Here is a 14,766-nt window from a genome sequence, read left to right as displayed (position 1 = left end):
ATCCGTTTTGATAGAAATTCACTTTTTGGCACAACACCTGGAAAATAGGAGAACATTGGAAATAATAATATTGACACAAATACAAATTTAAGGAATAAAGTAAAGGAATTTACTTTGGTGGGAAGGTGAATACAGTAAACATACAAGAATATTTAAAATAAAAAGTGTGTGCAGTCCTTAAAAATAAAATGTTAAAAATGTACAACAAAATACTAACAATAGCCTACTGTACAATAAAATATGAAGTAAAAGAGTCCAGTAAGGCTCTGTGTGCAATAAGAGACAGAGGAGCATTCATGAAATGATCAGTACTCTATGTGTGCAAGCCTTCATTCCATCAGTATGATATTTCTAGAAGGCAGTTTCGTCTGCACCAATGTGCAAATGTCCTCAAACTAGATCAACCAGTGCAATGCCTGTGATGCCATAGGTCTATGCTGGTGCCTGTGATGCAGCTAACACAGTGGTGGCAATGCACCACTGTGCACCAACAAGAAATTGCCTAACTAGTGATCAAGGGGAGAAAAGGAGTATCATAATTGTGTAGTTCAAAAACCCATCAGTTTGTTTTATCATGATTCCTAACCAGGGGCGTAGGTTTCATTTTGAAAATGGCAGATCTACCCCCCCCCCCTAACCAAACACATTCATGTTTAACTGCCTTATACTCCGTTATTAAAAAAGCTGTCCCACCCACATTTGAAAACAAATCTAGGCCCCTGTTCCTAGAAAAAAAGTCCCATTAGTTATTTTATTTTTAGGAATTTGAAAAATCCCCCAAATATTAACACACATCTGCAAATTATATATATAGTCTGCTCAACTTGTGGGAACCTAATTAGAGTGCTTTAATCAATCAATAAACTCTTAACTCTTTTTTTATTAATGCATCAAAATAGGTTAGTTAATTAACATACAAGCAGATGGGAAATCCAGGTTAAAATGTCTCACCAACTGTCCAACTCTTAGCCTAAAGCGTAAATTATTGCTTCAAAATAACCTTTGCCTAAAATATATTCTCAGCAATCTCTTGAAAAAATTGAAAAATACCTCAAATGTTCAAAAACGAATCAGACCAACAAAAACACCTTTACGCTTCGTGAGATGTTAAATTTGTGATAGTGAGTTGTAGACTCAAAGGTCACTCCCCATGTGTCATTTGCAAATTGTGCTGTGTGCCATTTGGTGCTTTTTTGAGCAATCAAGATTGGTTCTTGTCAAACAATGTTGCAAGACGCTGACTTAATCACTTCATGGGACCTAGTATTGACCATTCCAATGACAAAGTCTAATTCCTTAAATGGTTGGCATATGTGTTCAACTCATGTTTGAAGTTAATCTGCTGTATTACAATTCTGTTCATTATTTTCTTATGGTAATATAGGCCTATATTGGAATTCCTGGTTCCCCTTTTCTCAACAGTTACCTGGCGGTCTGACCCAAATTGTCATTTTTAAAGATATAAACAATAACCATGTGAACTAAACTCTAGCAGTACAGAGACAAAATAACCATAAATACTGTCCAAATGCTTCCCCCCCCCCCAAAAAAAAAAAAAAAATTATGCTTGGATCTGTTCTTTTTTAAAGATCCATTCAGGGTTAGACTATGTGTCCCTTGTGTGCCCTTTATAAACCTAATTATTCCAGGAATGTGTGTATTTCTGTGTGTATCTAAATTATCTCCAGAACTGGGTGCAGGTTGCCAGTCGCAGGAGTCTTGATCAGGACCTAAGGATGTGCAGTGCCACATGTGACGTTTAGATGAGCAGTTCACATTCAAGAAAAATTAATATTTTGAATGTTCTATCCTATCTCCAATAATATTTTCAGACCAGTAGGTTGTGCTCTTGGTCAACAAACAAAATTGTCTCTTTTGAAACAACACAGGCACTGCACTAGTAATACTAAATAAGACAGTTTCCCTCATACAACCCTGGGGCCTCACAACAGCCCAATATACAATATGTGGAGCCAGTTCAGCCAGTGCTGCAGTGCAGACACAACTCGAAAGTCCCATATTGTTCCAATTCTACTTACACTTGGCTTTCAAATTATTCGATAAAAGGGATTTTCAGAGGTAAAAATCTGCCATTGGATATATATTTTGTGAAATAACTGGAATATATGAGAATTTATGAGGATTAATGAGTCTCCTATCTATGTTAGGTTAGATATTTCTAAAAGTGCTTCACTCCATTGATTTACCGAGGGTCTTGTCTAAATATCTATTTAAATATATTTTATATAAAGTTTTTCTTAATAGATATTATCATCATAATCTTTATTCAACAGTATCTTTCCAGTAAACCTTAGAGCAATTGACCTAAACGTCTATCAACATTGATGTCGCCTACTGTTACCTCTGAAAATACATATTTCTAATCCCAATGTGATCAATTAAGTAGGCCTACTCTCTAATCACCATCGCGCCAAACTGCATTCTCTTGCATATGTAGCCTACTCTGAATCTGTGACTGCGACATACAAAATCAGTTCATCTTCAGTAGATTACCACTAGGGGGCGCCATAGCCCCGCAAATGAAAGAGCGCCACGCCTTAGCTTCCATCCAAAGTGTACCAACATTGTGATATCAATCACATGCGCTCTGTTAGTAATATTAGCTTGTTATTACTGGCCAACTGCAGAGGAGTTGAATGTGTATAGGGTACACATTCAAGTATGAATGTGTCTCAACATTTTTTTAATGCATTTTTATTTACCTTAGCATTGATTATTGATTATGTGTTGACATATTATGGTAGGCTGTATCCTAATATGTATTTTAATCAGATCAGATCATTGGCCGCCTGAGAAATAACATTGAATTCCACGCAGTGGCACGATTGCACCTTACCACTGACTTAGTCAACACAGGCGTTTCCCAAAACCATAGGTCCAACTACCCTGAAGGTGGCTCTTAACAATATTCAGCCTACTTTTACAGTTACATCAGTAGGCTAGTATTCTCAGGAGTTTATGAGAAATAATGTAACAGCCTATAGATTTTTGGTATCTATTTTTTGGTAGTTGCAAATGGTAGGCATGTGTTCTCAATTCGTCCATATCGCCACTAAGGCAGCAATGTGAAATGTTTACGTTAAATCACTTCAGTTAAAACAACAATGTATGCTCGTTTATTTAAAAATCTCACTGTGGGCATGTGGTTACTCGATTTCTCTAATGGCACGTGGCTGTGTGAGATGAATACAGCCATGGAAGTGTGTACCGCGGAGTGTGAAAACTACAGAGTAAGCAATCTTATTTTGGCAGCAACAGTAACTTTCGAAAGGTATTTCAATCAATTCCATAGCAAAACTCAAAGCACAAATCAAAAGCTACGCTCATGTTGGCGCGCGTCCAACATGGATTTGGAGCCAATGGACAAGGTTGGAGGAGGGCTTTCAGTAGAGGGTTGGGCGTTCTTACAAACCAATGGGTGTGTGGGGAGATTTGCCCACACTGACCGACAATTAGCTAGGGAGTTTATATACGATGTGGTTCACTATCTGGGTACATTTAAACTGGATAGTCTGTCTGAGGGAGAAGCACGACCACACATCGGCAACTATTAGGCTATTTTGGATATCCTAAATCAAGGAATCAGTATCTTCCTAGAATACTTCTACTCCTATTTTTCCGATTCTTGTTGGATTTTTGTGAATCATTATGTTTAACATTCAGTTATCAAGCAGTGTCCAGGAGAGAATCGTAGCCCGTAGAACCTTTCCTCTCCATGCACGCACCAGTGTTTGTCGTAGTCTTTTTGGTCCGGTAGATCACGAAGAACTGAACCGGGAGATGAAATCCAAGCTACGTGAGATTTCTGAGAGAGACCAACGCAAATGGAACTTTAATTTCGGGGCTGATGCGCCTCTGGCTGGACCATATGAATGGGAGGAATGTCCTGTGGATACGACTCCAGAATTTTACCAGGAGTCAGTACAAGTCGGGAAAAACAGAATCGTTGCGGCACCTATCAAAGTAAAGCCGTGCCCAGACGTGGTCCTCCAAGAGTCCCCCTCTCAGGATGTAATGTCCCCTTGCGAGGACCGTTTGGCCATTCCTGAAAGTAGCACTCCTAGCACGACTGAAGTCAACCAAGAGAACTGCGCGGTCAAGCTGAACGCTGGAAAAGCCATACGAAAACCAGTCGCCCGCGGTCGAGGCAAAAGGGCCTCATCTGAAACAAACACCACACTTATTACAGGTAAATATAGTCCTATGTAGGCTACTAGGCTATTGCTTTTGGGGATTTCAATATTTTTTATTCGTGCGTATTTGGCACAGACATTAAATGTTTGGGGTTTTCTAATGTAACCTTCCATTTCTCTTCCACAGAATTTTTCGTAAAAAGGAGAAGTACCGAAACGAAAATGAATGATTGTACTTATCCACGGTCTTCGTCTTCAATCGGAGTTGAACAAACTCCTCGCAAAAGAATCCGTTGAAGGTATGTAGGCAACACTTACTGGGCGATATTAATACAATAATGTCATTATTTAAACATCGCAGGTAGCTTTATTTAATAGAGATGTGTTATAGCCTACGTTAGATATGGGGAGCTTGTTTGTTGTGTTATTTGATTGTTGTTATAAGGCTTAGAGTGCAATATAGGTGAGATCACGAAAAACGCTGTCAACCATCTTCACATGCACTGATCTGGAAGTTGATAGTAGCCCAAGACTACAAGCGTTTGTAGTAGCCTAGTGCAATTTGTGGTTGGGGGAGGGGAATGTGCGTCACTTGTGGCGGGAAATTATGTGGTGAACAGTGACGCGCTTGCTGAGATTACAACTGTAGGTCTATTCCCTTCTGAAAGCTGCCTCATTGCAACACGAACTCACATGTCCGCCCTTGTGTCCTCAGGTGTTTGCACTATTTTGTGACGATCGTTTCCGAAACCGTCGAAGACGGTGAGTAAGGGACGGAGAAACCGACTGCTGGACCGTCCACTATGCATGGTGCATCTCCGGGTCGATAACCTCCTACCCGACCTAGCGAAGCACTCAGGGCTCTCAGGATTGAACTGTCGGGGACTCCGAAGAAAGAATTGGGAGAATCTGAAGGACTTCTTTTCAGACAAAATGTAGCATGGTTGCTTTGCATACAGCCACTAAACAGTGTTAAATGTTTTAACAACTGTGCAATCCTAGATAGCCTAACTTTAAATTGTCAACACTGGTCAAAAGTGTAAAGCTTTATAAAGACAATATAAATGTTTATACTTTTTTAAAATATATATTTGGGTTGTTTAATGTATATTTTTAAGACTATTTTAACTTATAATTTATTTATGTTTTCTTATTTGCATATGCCTTGTTGATTTAGCATATTGTTTTATTGCCTGTTTTATTGTGATGCTTTGCAATCAGTTGGCTAATGCCTAGCTTTTTGTTGTAGCCTGCATCCAAGAATATAATTATTTGTGTTTCTGAGCCGTTTTCTATATTTCCCTAAATTTCTGTCTTGGAAAAGATGAAAATAAAGTATTTTCAGATTCTATTCAGACATGGCCTGCTATAATTTTGTTTGACTTCCTTTCCAATCCCTAAATCTAACATAGAAATCGCATGAGGTTGTAGAATTTAACATTTGTTGCCTCGATCATATTCGGCTACTAGAGAAGGGTGCTCTCATCCCTGCATCTTTACGTAGCATAGTAGACCTTATAGGCTATATGGATTTACTGTGAAAGATGCTTTCTTACTGTGCCAGCTCGGGAGGGCCTACAATAGGCCTATAAAACATGATTTAGTCTACTGTAATTGAAATTAACGTTGCAATAACATGCTAGGACTACCTTATAGCTGTGACTGGTTGGCTATTAACTATTCTTAGGAAACTCGTAATTAAACGTAATATGCCAATTCGTAAACGGCTGGGTAGTGAATGTGAGCCATTGATTGTTTAAAACCGTATCAGCTTCAAAACTCTGGGATAGCGCATTCTAAAATGCAGCATGGCAGCTGCGGGATATAGTCTGGGATTTAAAGGCCCTTTTGCCCCTCTAAAGAACGACAGCAGCTGCCTTTGGAACCCCGCATTGTCAACGCAGACACCCCCACATTCAACCGCACTTAAGAACCCCTCTAAAGAACCACTCTCACACATACTATTTATGCTGTGGAAACACCACGCCACACCACCTCGGCCGTGGAGGCCACCTGCCTAAATAAGGGAAGGAGAAAAAAGAACTACTAGTCTTTGTAATTGTCCTCCTTTGTAACAATCCATTCAGTAGCCTAGCTCATACTAGGCCTAAGTATAGCCTCTATTGAAAGAAGGCAAACGTTCGTTCTCTGAATGTTCATCTGCCTTAGGCTACATGCGCAAGTGCCCCCTTTAGTGACGGTGGTTCCATATGGACCATACCTCTAGTGCCATAATAAAATTTGTAAATTTTAATAACATATAGGCTACATGTTCGTTGAAGGACTTTTGCAAGTATGACTTTACAAGCTCAGAGTAGACACGCGTTTCTCTCATGCCTTGTTCTTATTTCCACACACAAAGCCCTCCACGTCTCTTTTCTTTGCTTTTTGTTGCCATATGGCAAATCCATGTAGACATAGCCAAGGCCCATTCATTCAGCCACATAATGTCTAGCATAAGAGAACAAAAGAAACTTTGTTTGCCCCGTCTATTGATACGGACGGGTGAAAAAATATATAATTAAACTATGGCGATATCCAGCTAATTATCGTCCATGTCTGTATGGGAGCAGTGGCGTTGTCCCTGTGGCATATTTGAAATTATCCCTAATTCACATGTTAAAGATAACATATGTTCGTCTGTAACTTTAATGAAGTCCCTTTATGTTAGAGAAATTTAGGCCAAAATGCCCAGAAGTTTTGGATCCTTGGGTTTTAGGATGTTGCATTAAAATCCAGTAACATTTCTACATCGTCCTATATTCAAAATAATTTGTTTAAATTATATAGCCTACCGTTTGAAGACCAATCAAGATTCATTAAATAGTTTTACATCTTTACATGATTAATAGGTCATATTGTGCATTCCGTTTAGTTCATTGGTGAAAATGATTTAAATGTAGGAGATATAGCCTATGATTGTTTATTACGCTACAAATAACTTACTATATGGCTTAGTTTGGTTAGAATATAGACTACGAGCCACAGAAAAAGGTGGAGCCAGCTGACACTGGGCCATTACATTAATCGATAAATTAACACATTTAAAAACATCTGCTCAAAACACACTGTACCATGAATATTCATCGGCCACCTAAAGTAGTGGGTGAGTAGCCTACACTTGCCCACATGGGCCTGCTTATTGGCTATAGGCCTATAGGCGTAATTCATTATTTGTAGCCTATAAGATAGTATGCCTGCTGTCAGATAAAGGCAGTTATTGCCTACTAAAAACTGTTTCAAATGGTTACGGAGAGGATGTCAGCACTTTCTTTTGTAGCCAGGCACATAAGAATATAGGCCTATATGTAGGCCTGTACATCGGCCCTGCTCCTATTTCGAGCCTTCTTTTTTAAATGTCGTGTGGGTTTACTGTGCTTACCCTTTCGAAAGGCTATTGAATAACTTAACGATGATCTTTCAGTGTATTTTCTTACGATTTAATGAACAAAGTTATCATTTATGCGCCAAATGGCTGTCGTGAGTGCGCCAAATGCGCACTCACGGCGTAAGAAAGTGCCCCAAAACATTAATCACAAAAACTTAAATCTCCCTTTTAGAAAAAAAACATACAATTAAGAGCACCCGTCTGCCAAGACCGCAATTAAATATATAAAGGAAGATAATGCAGCCAACGCGAATTAGCATTTTCCATGGCCATCTGGCACCGGCGCAGGCGATAGGGAACAAAGGCAGGCTGAATGTAGAGAAGAGGCGAGTGTGCCATCGCATTGACCTGCAAATGAGCCTTTGTCACCAAATTAAAGCTCCCTGACCCCCGTGCCCCCTCCCTAAAAGCTGTACTTTTCTATAGCATGGCGAATGCACGAATGAAATCCTGTGTGTACCTTTTAGGCCTGCATACTTACCATTGTTTGCATATTGTTGTTTCAGGTAGGCAACCACCATTGTGTCTCTTTGGACCTTGCCCTTGGCATCCAACGCCAAAATGACAAGTTATCCAAAACGGTAAACTGGTAGCCTATGCGGGGTCCAAATTAAACTCAGCCCTGTTCTGCATAGGCCTAGCCTAATATAAATGCAGTTTTTGTGTTCCATGTGCATGGATATCCAGAATGTTGCGCCCACACACTGCATTGATCTGAACCTAAGACAGAACAAGTCTGGGCCTCACACACGAGTCTTGACGTTGGACCGTTCTGGTTCCTGCTTGTTTACGCGTGCTCAGGGAGAAGTGGGTATATGCGCACAGAGTGATTTTCTTGCAGATGCTGCGTTTTTCTGTTGGCGTACCTCCACTCAAAATTCATGAATGTGTGTAACAATAGCCACAGCTTAATACACGCAGCCACGCAGAAGGCAGCCTGACAGAGAACTCGTGGCAGCCTTTCAGATATCTTCTTTCTGTCCTTTCCTTTCTTTGCATTTCAGTCTCGTCTCAGTTGGGGGCCTTAATTCACCTCCCACCTCAATCTCTAATTCACTTTGCTCTCCGCACGCATCAAGGGAATCGGATTTTAAACCTCAAAAGCAAAGCAAGCCTCTTACAGTGTTTCACAACTTAGTAGAGCGAAACCCCAAATCCTTTGACTGCTGCGGTCTTTAGTATTTGTCCTTGATTTTGACTGCCCCAAATGTTTGAGAACCAATTGCCACACAGCAGAACTTGTAAAATGTCAGCGTTCACAATTTTGACATTTGTCTTCATTTATTTAGGCCACTAATGATGAAATACAGGCTTCCCGTTCTCTTGAGATCTGATCACATTTCTAACATTCTATTTACTATGTGTCCAACCACAAACGTTTTTACGTAAACATAATGTTTCCAAATTTGAATTCCATTCCAATTTCCGGAAACAAAGTTGAAAGGGCAGGAATTGATTTGTAACGAATCAAATTCCGAAAGAGATTATGCATTCGTTCTAGCAGCAGCAATGTAATCAGTATAGTTCCAGATGGTCAATCTAACGAGTTGATGTTGATTACAATAAAAACATTTTGATTACAAGACACAGAGTAGGCCGATTGGTAGGGTCTAACTAATTTAGTTAGTAGCCGAATAGCCTAGTAGCGTAACATTTCAACACTAGCTCACAATTATATAGCCTAATATAACAGATTCACTATTAATCACAATATTTTGACAAGCACATGATACGTGAATTACCAGTTAAAAAGGAGCTATATCTACAGAGAAAATTATGAAGAATGTAATCAGGATATATTAGGCTGTTTGAATTCTACACAGGTAAATTCAGATTCGCGACAGCATGGCTAGCCTACTTAATACGTTACATTGCTCCTAAACTAAAACACTCCACATACAGAGACCCGTGTATACTTAAATGCAAGTGACTTCGGATACGGGCAGTGTTACAATGGCTATTGTGCACCGTTAATGAAAGAATGCAAGAAAATAGGGCCCTATTCAATTGAAATATTTAAGCAGTATAGAGTCATATATACCAATATATTTATACACACCCCTCCCACCTTAATTACAACTATTTATCAAGCTTGTGGCTATTTAAAAAACATCACATTATACAGTTTATTAAAGACATGGTGTGCAAGTAAGAGTATGCTCATGTGTTGTGTTCATGGCATGCATGGATTTAAGGGAAAGATGGTCACATCTTTGCTGGGACAGACATGGTGTGTGATTGAAGCTCAATTTGCATGCAAAGCACAATTTCTTAAACCCAAAGCAATTTTTAGATTATTCTCTACTGTAGTGTGTTGAAATGTAACATTCTTTTGTATTGATATGTAGATTTGCCGCAAATATGTCTGGCAGTGGTGAGTTAAGTTAGCCCTAAAATCAATTGGTTTTACACCCGGATATCTTTAGCCGGGACGTCCAGATAGGGGATGGTGGGCTCAACATACAACAAGAGGAGATGAGAGAGATGACACATGAGAAATTAGATCTAGCTCAAACACAGTGCCAGTGCTGACAGCCAGAGTCCTCCAAGTCCTTTCACTTCAACATTCCCTTTGTCTCTCTTCCTTTCTTTCCCTCTGAGCGAAACCGGTTCTCCTTCACATTCTGTCTTACTGGGATAGAAGCATTCTGTTCAACGGCTGCTGTCTCTTTATCAGTCCATCTATCCATCTCTCACCCTCTCCTCTTTTCTCCTCAGTCTTTATATTGGTGGGGCAGTTTTTTCTCCTTCAATCATTTTGGCCCATAAAACTTTGAGAGGAGAGCTAGCGGACTGCGTTTTCAGGGCTGGCTACACCGCTATAGGTGCACTGACTCGGACTAATGCTATTTGCGCCTCAGATTTGCTCGGCCGGCCCTGTGAATAAGATGGTGATGGAAGCCTTTATGTGACGCACAACAAAGAGCCATAATTTATCAACTGCATAGAGGAACCAGGGAGTGGCTGAGTTTCCAGGTTTGCCTAATGCTATAGACTAAGCTTTAGAACCTAGGCCTGGCGTCTCCTTCTCCAAAGTGGCTGGTTTTCTCCTGAAACATGTTTATTGTTGTAAAAAAATCATAATCCTAGATTAACTCTGTCCTGATTTAAGGTCTAGAAATGGGGGGAAATGTTCTGGTTCCTAATGCTGAACGTGTGTACACAGCTGAGTGATGGGTGCATGGTTTCCAAGCCTCCTTGGATGCTCACTCAAGACACAAATAATCTGTGTTTTCCTAAGGGAAAAGTAAAGATTCTCTAAGATATTCCTTATTCCATATGTGTGCTTTAGGTAAAGGCCTATATGGCTGAATTGCTCAAAACGGATAGAGTGCCTTTTATGAATTAATAGATTCATGATGAAGCACAGGTGGAAATTATAGATATGGAAAATAATCCCAAGAGCTCCCTTGGGACTGAACCTGGGCACTGTTTCTGTGTAGTGCCAAGTGCAAGAGTGTTGCGTGTGTGTAAATATTTCCCTAGAGAAAAGGTATGACTGCAAACAGGCCCGTGGTCAATGGCAGATTTACGACTGCTGGTCTCAGGTCAGCTGAGTAACTATTAATCTTCACCTCTGGTGGCCCGGTTTTTCACACAGAGGCCACTGGGTTCAGAGACCTCGCTAAAAAGGAACAACAATACCCAGGGTGCTACAGGGCTGGCCAGACCCTCCTAAATTGTGGCCTCAGGTGGAATCCAGCTATCGCCGGGTACTTGACCTGTTCAATTCTTTACTGGGATTAATGACATCTTTGGTTACATGCATAGGGCAACTTAGAACAAACCAACATGGACCCAGCACTTTCCCTGTGCAAGAAGCAAACAAATGCAAACATGCATGCACACAAAAATGGATGCACTGAAGCTTAGAGAGAGGGGGAGGAATGGAAGAAGACGAGACGGGTTATACAGTTGGATTGTGATTAGTGCTTTGTGAGATACTTTGTAACTTGTTTTAGATTAGTTTGTTTGTGTTTGTCCAGGTGTTAGTACAGTATGTGCAATGTCTATAGTCAAAATGTGCTCATGTAAGTCACAAACCTTAAACCAATATCCTAATGTACATAATATGGTCTATTTGGTTCATAAATAGAATATTTTCAGCAGTGTATTCCATAGCTGCTTGTTACAGGGAATACATCATATATTGTAAAACTACGGAACAGCTTTGGTATTATGAACAAGTTGAGACTGTCTGTACTATCTGGAGCTATATAAGCGCAGCTAGTTCAGGCAGGGCAATCGGGTAGCGCGCGTCAGTCATCAGGGACGTAAGGCGTCTTACTCCACCTTCCTTTCCTCCTCCCACTACCACACCCATGTTAGCAGCGCATATCCATTGGGCCATGTCCGATAAGGCGTCTTTAAAAGACGTGCGGATACGCACACACTCACCCCGGTTGTTGTATGATCAGTGCTGCTGCCGCCCTCCACCATCCCCTTCTCCCCCATGCTGTCTGTATGTTCTTTCCACCTGGGGGATTATATCTCTATTGCTCCCTGCCTCATATGTCAAGTATGGATGTGTTGCATCGAGGAGCGCTTCCCTTAGATCATCCACTCCGCCAAAGTTAAATCTACATGTCCATGTCATGTAACAATAAATGCTCAAATCTAATACGTGATTGTCTTGACTGAACTGGTGTCATCAATCTTTTTAGATTGATTTGCCTGTCTGTATAATAACGACACATCCATCTTTGTTTTCATTGTCTGGAAATAGTTTGTACTCTTTGGAGAGTTAAAGTGTTGTTTAGACAAACTTGAACCACGATTGCTTTTATGTCTTATGAACCATGAGAAGAGTGTGGATATGTGCATTTGGGTCAATGTTCTGTAAACATGTCATAGCAATATATTGTTTTTAATGCTGTTGGAACAGGGCGAGTGAACATGACATAACCCCCATTTCCATCCTCCCTCCCTCATTCTCACAACAGATGCTACGTTCCATGAAGACACCGTCAGCTGCACATGAATGGGCCAAAATGTGTTGACAATGATCGTAGGGACCAGAGAACTAAAAAAAAGTCTGAATGACAAAAAAAAGATTTAGAAAGCAAAAACAGGGACAAAAAAACACTCAAAGTCAGCATATGAGAGAGTGGTGTGCCTGGGCAGTCAACAATGACAGAGACAAGACTAGGGAGGAGGGGTTTGTGTATGTGTGTAGACTTCTCTCTCTAGGAACAAGAGCTTGTCACTATGGAAACGCTCCCATACAAAACCCTTTCCACCCTCCACAGTACACACAAACGTGCTCTTAGGGATGCTCATGTTTCCAGCAGCAGCACAGGCTGTGTTCGTGCCCAGATGGCTCTGTGCCGCATAACTCACTTATCTGTCTCGGCGCTTTAAAGGAATGCTTATGAGTTCTCCAATTCCCAGTGGATGTCAGTAAAAGGAAGGAGGAGAGAGGGACACCATCTGCTCCTGGAAACTATGGGCACCCTTCCTGTTTGTCCCCCAAAATCCTCCCCCTTTTCCTATCCAAAAACCTCCACCTCACTCCCCAACCCCCATCATCCACCCCTAGTCCCATTCCTGTAGTCTGGGTGGAACATGCTTGGAGTCATTGTCTGGCTGGTAAGGGAAGGTTATTGAGTTTATCCTGTGCTGCACCTGCAGTGTTTACATATACCGTTCCAGTCTGGACATGGACAGGCCTGTGTTATTTAGCCCTTACATTGACATCTGGAGTCTATTATCACGATGTCAGAACAAATGAAGGAAGCTAATAAGTTAAATACTAATTACAGACAAAACATTTTAAAAAGTTATAAAGTAAAAGAAAAGTTTAACTGTAATTATTATGCAGAAATGTATGCCTCTTCTTATCCAAACCCATCTGATTTAATCTGAATTGCATGCCTGACTTTAATAATAGCTCTAGCTTTATCCGTTAATGAGATTACCCTAAATGTTTTGTATCCCAGTAAATGTATTGAAAAATCATGTGGAAGGACACATCACTTCCCACTCAGGCAAGTGTATACTTGTGTATAGTGCAATAGTGAGTGTGTATGGTCCATCCTGGTTATAAAAACCAGACTTAAGAGTGAGATTTTGAATTGGTTAGTGTGTGTGTGTGTGTGTGTGTGTGTGTGTGTGTGTGTGTGTGTGTGAGAGACAGAGTTTGCATGTGCATGTGGAAGTTATTTTTATGTGTATGTCTGTGCACCTGTGGCTCTGACTGTTCACACAGAAAGCAGCTCAGCGAGTTGAACAGACCGTATATATTGTATGCAAACAACTAGAGAGCAACTATACTTATACACATGGACAGTGGGTTTCTACAAAACATAACCTAAATGTTTCTGGGAAACCCTCCATTAAATCAGCTAGTTTCTCAGTTTTCTTGAAGACAACCATCCCCTACAGTAAAAAAATTCCCCCATCTGTTGTCTTCAGGAGTATTTATTAGTATTTACACAATTTCCTTTATTTACAAAAGAAGCTCCAAGGCTGTGTATGTAAGCAACCCACTACCTTTGCCTCAAGTCCTCCTATCTAAATGCACTGTATCAACATTATTATTTTAAGGTAATCAATGCAATTGGAAGGAAATACCGCATACAATTGTAGAATAATATTCTCAACCAGAGATACATTGCATACAAAAATATTGTTACCCTTATTCCCACTTGCATACAGACTTGATAAACTTCAGTAGGTCCAAGGAAGAAGAACTTTGCCCAGACATGTCCAATCACCTTAAATCTGTAGCAGTGGTATAAATACAGTGACATGCATGTTTTAAAAAAATATATAAATTAGCCGTAGGTTGGTGTACAGTTGTCTTGTCTGGGCTAGTCAGGATGAGTTTCTACCAATGATGTATCATTAGTGCCTCGTCAGCACCCAACCAAATGTGTAGAACAAATGTATCCGGCCAAGCAAGGGGTAGGAAGAAGAGGAGCTGTTTGGTGTAAACAGACAGGATTTGGTAGGTGAATATGACTTTTACAATACATTGGTCATTTGTTGTTGTTGAGAAGGGGCCAAATGTTTGGTGTGGATTTTGCACAAAGTGCAAGTGTGTGTGTTTGTGTGTGTGTATATGTGTGAGTGTAGGGGTGGTCCGGGGTAAGACAGAGAGAGTCTACCGGTTAAAGTATGCCCCCATGTGCCTGAGAGGAGAAATAGTCGTGGCCTGATCAAGATTTTTTTTGACAATAGGGTTAGGGTTAGGTCATCAAAACATTACATGTATTATCTGTG

General features: G+C 40.5%; 1 protein-coding gene across 1 annotated transcript; it reads left to right on the top strand.

Annotated features, from left to right (window-relative positions):
• Nucleotides 1–3,479: 3,479 nt before the first annotated feature.
• LOC134020932 (cyclin-dependent kinase inhibitor 1C-like) lies at nucleotides 3,480–5,505 on the top strand. The gene is made up of 3 exons (XM_062461286.1): nucleotides 3,480–4,210; nucleotides 4,342–4,453; nucleotides 4,870–5,505. The coding sequence occupies exons 1-2, from the start codon at nucleotides 3,670–3,672 to the stop codon at nucleotides 4,449–4,451; spliced, it is 651 nt and encodes a 216-aa protein (XP_062317270.1). The 5' UTR covers nucleotides 3,480–3,669; the 3' UTR covers nucleotides 4,452–4,453; nucleotides 4,870–5,505.
• The last annotated feature ends 9,261 nt before the right edge of the window (nucleotides 5,506–14,766 follow it).

The sequence above is a fragment of the Osmerus eperlanus genome, chromosome 5 (genome assembly GCF_963692335.1).
Source record: "Osmerus eperlanus chromosome 5, fOsmEpe2.1, whole genome shotgun sequence".
NCBI classification, from domain to species: domain Eukaryota; kingdom Metazoa; phylum Chordata; class Actinopteri; order Osmeriformes; family Osmeridae; genus Osmerus; species Osmerus eperlanus.
The sequence above is the reverse complement of the archived record's forward strand: the minus strand, read 5'-3'. Positions and strand labels throughout refer to the sequence as shown.

Bases quoted from the DNA above. Each gene is read 5' to 3' on its own strand.
- LOC134020932 (XM_062461286.1), top strand. From the start codon at position 3,670: ATGTTTAACATTCAGTTATCAAGCAGTGTCCAGGAGAGAATCGTAGCC. The intron at 4,211-4,341 runs GTAAATATAGTC...TCTCTTCCACAG, and splicing joins AAACACCACACTTATTACAG to AATTTTTCGTAAAAAGGAGA.